The sequence below is a fragment of the Diceros bicornis genome, chromosome 30, assembly GCF_020826845.1.
Source record: "Diceros bicornis minor isolate mBicDic1 chromosome 30, mDicBic1.mat.cur, whole genome shotgun sequence".
NCBI lineage: Eukaryota > Metazoa > Chordata > Mammalia > Perissodactyla > Rhinocerotidae > Diceros > Diceros bicornis.
This window is the reverse complement of record NC_080769.1, coordinates 2,169,839-2,177,732: the sequence shown is the minus strand read 5'-3', so window position 1 is coordinate 2,177,732 and position 7,894 is coordinate 2,169,839. Positions and strand designations below refer to the sequence as shown.

The 7,894-nt window shown below is 36.9% G+C and overlaps 1 protein-coding gene across 1 annotated transcript; it reads left to right on the top strand.

The window, feature by feature from the left end:
• The first annotated feature begins 400 nt into the window (after window positions 1-400).
• LOC131394158 (olfactory receptor 2H1-like) lies at window positions 401-1,342 on the top strand. Its single transcript, XM_058525410.1, has one exon. It carries the CDS (start codon window positions 401-403, stop codon window positions 1,340-1,342), a length of 942 nt encoding a protein of 313 aa, XP_058381393.1.
• Window positions 1,343-7,894: the final 6,552 nt, after the last annotated feature.

Below are 7,894 nucleotides of genomic sequence, written 5' to 3'. Positions count from 1 at the left end.
GGGACTACATATTTCAAAGATAAAACTTTCTGTTCAATATTTCATTCCAAATATTTTAGAAGCTGCTACATACATGGATGAAAGGACAATCTAATAGATACATGAAAATGATCTAAGATAATTGTGTGAGATAGTCCACTGGGGATTTTGTGATTACATATTTTAGAGATGAATTCCAAAAAGTAGTATCATACATATATTCCTTTTGTATAAAAAACAAAGCCCTATAGGAAAGAGATTGTAACTTAATGCTCTAAAGTAAGGGAAAACACCATATGCCACATGTGCAAGATCCCATAGAAAACTAGTCTCTATGACAATAGATACATTTATTTATAAAATCCACTCACAAAATCTTACTTACAGTTATGTCTAAATCCCAATGCCAAAAGCAGCAGGAATGACCAACAAGAGTTTTCCAGCGGGCTTCATTCTTCTTGGCTTCTCTGAGTGGCCGCAGCTAGAAATGGTTCTTTTCTGGGTGGTGATCTTCTTCTACACCATGATTGTTCTTGGAAATTTGACCATCATCTTGCTGTGTTGCATGGACCCTCATCTCCACACCCCCATGTACTTCTTTCTTAGCAATCTTTCCTTCTTGGAGCTTTGTTTCACCACAACCACTGTGCCCCAGATGTTATTCAACTTGTGGGGGCCAGACAAGAGCATCACCTACACAGGCTGTGTCATCCAACTCTGTGTGTTTCTCTGTCTTGGTGCCACTGAAGGCATCCTGCTGGTAGTGATGGCCTTTGACCGCTATGTTGCCATCTGCCAGCCCCTGCGTTATAAAATCATTATCCACCCTTCACTCTGTTGGAAGCTGGTGCTCATGGCCTGGCTGTCTGGCTTGATGGAGTCTCTGATCCAATCTTTCATCACGTTCCAGCTGCCCTTCTGTACCCATCACCACCTGGATGACTTTCTGTGTGAGGTTCCTGCCCTCATACGCTTGGCCTGTGGAGACACCTCTGCAAATGAGTGTCAGATGACCATCTCTGCTGTCCTCTTCACCATTGTGCCAGTGGGATTGATCTTGACTTCTTATGGCTACATAGCTCAAGCTTTAGGGAAAATCCAGTCTGAGGAGGGAAGGCAGAAAGCCATTGTCACTTGCTCCTCCCACCTCATTGTAGTCTTCATGTTTTATGGGACAGTGGCCATGGTTTACACAGATCCTAAAAATCACTTTGCTTCAAATCATGGCAAGTTCCTCACCTTCTTCTACACCATTGTCACACCTTTGTTGAACCCTCTCATCTACACCCTGAGGAGCAAAGAAGTGAAGGATGCCCTGCAAAGACTGATGAGGAAGAGGATTAGCTTACAAAAAAGTAGATAATCAGTGTTTTGTACTAGCAAGGAAATTGAATATTGTGACATTCTCTCACTCTCTATAAGAGAGAATCTTTGATATATCACTAAAAATGGAGGGCTTAGTAAAAGATGGTAATTTATAATTTATTCTTTATCCTTATATTTTACTTGTCATTTTGTTTTAAAAAAGTACAAATGTAATACCAATATTAGGCCAATAATAAGTTTTCATAGAGTATTTGGCTAAGGAAGAATAATAGTTGTAGAATTGACTGTTGAGGAACATATATTATTATTTCTTAAGCGATATAATCACCACAAATAGAATACTCTAGAATTAGCAAACAGATAACTTATAAATTATCTATTTCAGTTTTCAAATAAAAAATAGAGAACTGTATATCATGAATTATTTTATTGAGGCCAGATAGAGGGAAATTTCCCTGGAATTTTTCTAGATCCCTACTACATATGCAGTGCTTCTTTGTAATTTGGCTATGAGAATGAAAAGTTGGGTACATAGAAGGGATTCTACCTGGTTTTTTTGCTTTATTCTTATTTTCTTGAATTTCAGAACATGATGCTATCACATTGAGGTGTCTCAGAGGTATTCAAATTCATAAGAGTTGTGAGCATTCTTAATCCTTAAGAGAGATAGATTTCTAAATTTAATTTAATCTACATGTGATTACAAATATGATAAATATTTGGTCAAATCTGTTTTTCTATCTTTATATAATAAGGACCATTTAAAATTACTACATAGTAATCAGAAAAATCTAAGTCCTTGTTGGGTTCTCAGTGTTATTATCTTTGATATGAAATTATAGAATCAAAATTCTACCTAAATCCAAGTGAGTTTTTGCAAATACGGTTCAGATATTAAGGATGCAGCCAGCAATTTTGCACAATAAATTGATTTGTATATTTCCATTAAGGTTTGATGAATCTTTGCTAGGCTCTTTTTCTGTTCGAAATACCACACATACCAAAAATTTGTTTGTAAGTACATATCCATTTTAAGACATATCCAGTCTCTAATTCATCACAGAATCTTTGGGTTGCTTGCCAAATGTAATCATTACTAGGCAGTTAATTAGGGCAGAAGTCTAAGAGTGATATTGATGGTAAAATGTATGGAAAGCAGATGGACTAGGGCAAGGGGCTAAAATTAATACTGTTTAGAAGAGACTCCTATAAATTTTGAATGGGTATATTATCCAGGACATATAAAACGATACCAATATAAGAACAGAGATTATCAGTGACTTAACAAACAATGTGAGTTTATTTCTTGCACATTGAAAGTCCAGTGTGGAAGGAGCTGGCCCCATGGCATAGTGATTAAGTTCAGCACACTCCGCTTCAGTGGCCTGGGCCAGTTCCTGGGCCTGGACCTACACCACTCATCAGTGACCATGCTGTGGCAGCAACCCACATACAAAATAGAGGAAGATTGGCACAGATGTTAGCTCAGAGTTAATCTTCCTCAGCAAAAAAGAAGATAAGTACAGTGTGTGAGCACATGACTCTCTGTGGTAGTGTCTAATACTGTGTGTTTGGCATTCCAGGCTGCTTTGTCCTTACAACGTCTCCATTTCCACATGTGATCCCCTGACAGAGGAAAGGCCTGGAGGGCCAAGTTCTGACAACTAAATGCTCTCCCCGGTTATGCATATTACTTCCTCTCATGTTTCCTGGGTCATTGGAAGTCAAGTGGCCATATCTAACTTCAAGTGGGCAGAGTTTTGAGATTTTCTCTTATCTCCAAAAGTGTAACAGAACTGAGTGATGGTGAACAGTGAAATGTGTATTTTATGCATAGAAAGACTCAGCTGAGAGATTCAGTTTCCTGAAGATGGAAAGGGTAGGTTGTTTTATTTGTGAGCTGAGGGACAAGCAGGTGTTCCTTTTTCAAAGTAGTTGTATGGAATGGGTGTTTTTTGTAGAAACTTAAGAAAATTTTGGAGAAGGACAATGCTTGTTGCACTGTCAACTCAATAAAGTGGCAACTAAATGTTTTGTTTTACTGTCTCTCTTCTGATTCATTTACTATTTACAATCTTTTTTGTTCTCTCAACGTTCAATTAATTCTTTTTAAAATAATGTTATTATTTATTCCACTTCTTTCCATACTTAAAATCTTTCTTCCTCTAATAATTTGTCATCCCTGTTCATCCTATTAGCTGTTTTAATTGATACTTTTCATTTGCAGCCCCTCACAGTCCACAAACTGAATCAATATTAATAAGCAAAAGGATCAGAGTAGAGGTAAGAGTTACAGAACAGATGGAGTTTTTATTATTATTATTAATTATTTAGACACAGGCCCAGTGTACAATGTGCCCCAAGTAGCCTTGTGCAAATTCAAATTGACACTGGCCTTTTCTTACTAAAAGATTTAAAAGAGAGAAAATCATCTTTTATCAGAAAAAAATATTTTAGAAGAGCATCCCTAGTATTATTCAGGCTGGAAACATATAAAGATAGAACATTCAATCCCAAAAGAGCAGAATATACATTCTTTTCAAGCACAGATAAACATTCATCAAGATAGACCATATCTTAAGCCATAAAACAAACCTCAACAAATTCAAAATATTTAGAATTACATAGAATGTGTTTTATGGGAATAATGGAATCAAACTGAGAATCAATAACAAAAAACAACAGGAGAATGTCTAAACATATGGGAGTTAAACCATATGCTTCTATATAATCTGTAGATAATAGATTATAATCTATAATCTATAAAACATTAGAGAACGTCTAAAAGGAAAATGCTACCATCAGTCCTGAATTTTAAACTCAGCTAAAGTATCATTCAAAAGTAAGGGCAAAATAAAAATTTTTAAAAAGCATTTTCAGATTTTTTTTTTGACATCAGATTTTACCACTTATTGAAGGAACTATTTAAAGCATAAATACATAAAGACCAAGAGATTGGGAGAGAAGAAAATAGCAATAATGTTTTGCAAGCTGGAAAGCCATAGGATAACCAGAATTTGACTTATGAGATCTAAAAAAGCAGATTAATCTAACAATGGGGAAAGATCAGAGGCAAGTTAAATCATACTGGAAGAATCCCTCCAAGGCTGTGGTTGGGTAACCAAGTACCTCTCAACACTAAAGGTATAACTTAAAAGGAGGTTTGGCTAAAAATTAGTATAAAACCACTTCATTTGGCCAGGCAACAGCTCCTCCCCTCCCTGGTGCAAACATTACTTTATGGAGATGTTAAACCAAAAGGTTCTGGATTTCAACAAATGGGCATAGTGTGGGGGGTATAAGTGGAAAGTCAATACACTGAATTGTGAGGCACCCCAGATGCTTTTCCCTTCTTTAGTTCTCAAAGTGCTGGAGGCCCCAGTCAGACTCCTTTCAGAGCAAACAGACCACTCCACAGAGACAACCTTGGGACACTGATATTTGGGGTTTCCCAAATGAACTTTCTCTTGTCCAGAGATCTTCCCCAAGAGTAGAGATCCAGAATCAATAGACTTTTCAGGAAAGATTCTAAATAAAAGACAGAAATCAAAACAAATAAGTAGAAAAAAAGAATAATAGAGTATGCAGCAAACAAAAGAACTCAAAAGGGAACTGTGATTAATCTGCTCAGAGAGTTAAGAACAGATACCAATCTGGAGCAAGATGTTGTAAAAAGAGCATTGAAGGGGAAAAAAGAGCCCTTGAACGTTTAAATTAAGGCAGTGGAGATAATGATGTAGAACAAAAAGGCAGCGATGGAAAAGATGATAAAATTATAGTTTCAGTTTGGAAGAGTCAAGATTAGATGACAGGATTGCGTGGGAAAATAACAGAAAAAAATGTAAAGAAGTTTCAAGGAAATACTCTGGAATTGAAAGACTTGAATTTTAAGATTGAAAGACTCCTCAAGTTTCCATCATATTGATGAAAATAATTCATATAAAGACATATTATTATGAAATTTAAACAAGTAGAAATGTAGAGATTAAAGGCCTTGAGATAGAAAAAATCAGTTCACACAACAATATTTATAGTTGAGGTAGAAATGCTGAATGTTAGAAGACAATGGATTGATGCCCTAACAATCATGAGGGAAAATAATTATTCACCTAGAATTCTTCTCTTATCCAAACCTACATCAAGTGGAAAGACAAAATAAAGTCATTTTCAGACATGCAAGTTCTCAAAAATTTTTTCTCCCATGAGCATTTTCAGGAAACCATTGATGCTACTCCATTAAAATAAGGGAGTAAATCAAGAAAGAGGAAGGCTTGGCATTGTGGGAGATCAAAATTGGCTACCCTTAAATATGTCTCTTTACCTTGATTAATTTCTCTGATGGACATTTGACCTCCCCAAAACTGCCTAAAAAATTTAACATAGAGGACCTGTTCCAGGAAGGAGTTACCATCATATGATGGCTGTAATATAATGTAAAATAGATGTTACAATAGGTAAGGTACCAAGCCCCTCTTATCAAAAATTCTGTCTCTCCCATGCCACATTCTCTAGGTGACCCTGCAAAGAGTTCCAGACTAACGTTTACATTTATAAGGGAAATTTCCATTTGTAAAGGTATCTCCCTCTGTGTATTGGGAAGGGAGGGGGGATGGCCTCCCTGGAAACTTTTCAGTGTGGAAGGAGAGGACTTAAATCTGCATACCCTTGATTACTATGATTTCTGTCTCTCTCCTGTCTTCCTCCCCACCCCCAGCATCCTCCTTTGTCTTTAGCTGAAGATGAGATTTAAGATGAGAATCGCCACTCTACTGTTGAGAAACTCAGTTTCCCTGGCTTCTCCCATGTATACATGTTATTAAACTTGGTATTATTTTCTCCTGCTAATATGTCTTTTAACTTTTTGGCCAGCCATAAGAACCTTAAGGCAAAGGGTGGAGGAGGATTCTCCCTCTTCCCCAACAGTTTTGGTGCCCAATGTGGGGCAAAACAATTTCACTGGCTGGACACTGTTCACTCCTGGACTACTGCAGTGGAGAGATCTTGCACCCTGACAAGAACCAGCAGGAGGTGAGAGTTCTTACCATGTCAGTCTCCCAGATGTCTGCCTGCAGGGTCCAATGGAAGTGAGAGTGGTGAGTTTTCTCTTTCTAAATTTAGATTAACAGGAGAAAATATTGGTGAAACTAGCTTCTTGGACTCAGCGACTCTAGGATCTGGTTGGGTACCCATTGGATAATTGATCCTTTTCCTCCCAGAAATAGTCTTTGTCTCTGTCTCTCTTTTTGTCATTCATACAGGTGTCTCGATAGGCCTGTCATCTGGGCTTTTGTCTTGTTCTATGTCCTGAGAACTTGGCTTTGTGACCAGTGAGAATATTCTCTTTGGTCTGTACCATACAGGAGGTGCATTTACCGGGTGGACTTTGGTGGCCAGTCAAATAGACTGGGGTTCCAAACTGTATCTTTGTCCTGCTGTGCCAAGCTCTCAGGGGAGTTTGTCCTAAAGGGCCCAGTCCATAAGGGCTTTTGTCATCTTAACCTTCATTGCTTGTTACTGCTGGAAAAAACCCATTCCAGTAGCACCTGCCCGATGTCACAGATTAACGGGTCTATGACTGGAGGTGTCCCACACTCTTGTGGGAGACTGGAGACACCGTTTTCACTACATCATCCTTACTGGATGTGCAATGAAGGTCTTTACTTTCTCTGAATATCTTTGGGAGTGAATTCTGTGGATCATGGGGGCTACATCATCTGCGCCATCACCAGGGATGTCTCTTGCATCCATAGTTAAAGCATGGGATGAGTCGCTGTTAAAGTTAAGATCCCACTTGTCAATGTGGCCAGATGATGGATCATTTAAATTGGAAAAACTTCTAAATTGGGGGAAAAAATATTTTGAGAGCTCTCACATAATAGTTTAATTGGTAACTAAGAAAAGGCCAGAGAAAGAAGGGAAAAATTTGAATAGTCTTAAGACCCTGACTCAAGTTACAATTGAATTGAGAACATGTAAAAGTGTAAGTGTTGAGAAGATTATAAAGGCTGGAATGTTTGAGTTAATTTTATATAAAGAGGTTACATCAACTTTACATGAGTATGTTTTAAAATGTCTGACTGGAAATGCTTCCCTTGTCCAAAATTATAAGACCAAGACATATTGGTAAAAGCCCGAATGAAAACTATGTTTAGAGGTATAAGAGGTGATGAAATTTACATGAAATTTTGTAGAAAAACTGATGTTATTTCTATTACAGAACTGGTTAACAAAAATAACTTAAATGATGGTGAGTTTTATCTAATGTCTTATGAAGTCTTGTAGGCACTTTAAATAATTATTGGGAATAAGCAACTATATATGAAAAAGATAAATGTTGAATGAACTTTTAACAATAATTATTTGTTATGGTGGTTACAGCTTCCAAATTCTTTTTGGTGACTTAAAACTTTAGAGTTTTGCTAAATTTTATAATAAAAATTCATTGAGTATCTAGATCATTTCCAAATAGATAAAGTATTAGACAATGATTGCTAAATATAGGTTTGTCTACTTTTGTCTTATTATAGTAAAACAAAAAGGTCTTTTGGTTCTATTGGTAAACGTGTCTTGTGTTTTGTTGAGAGATTGG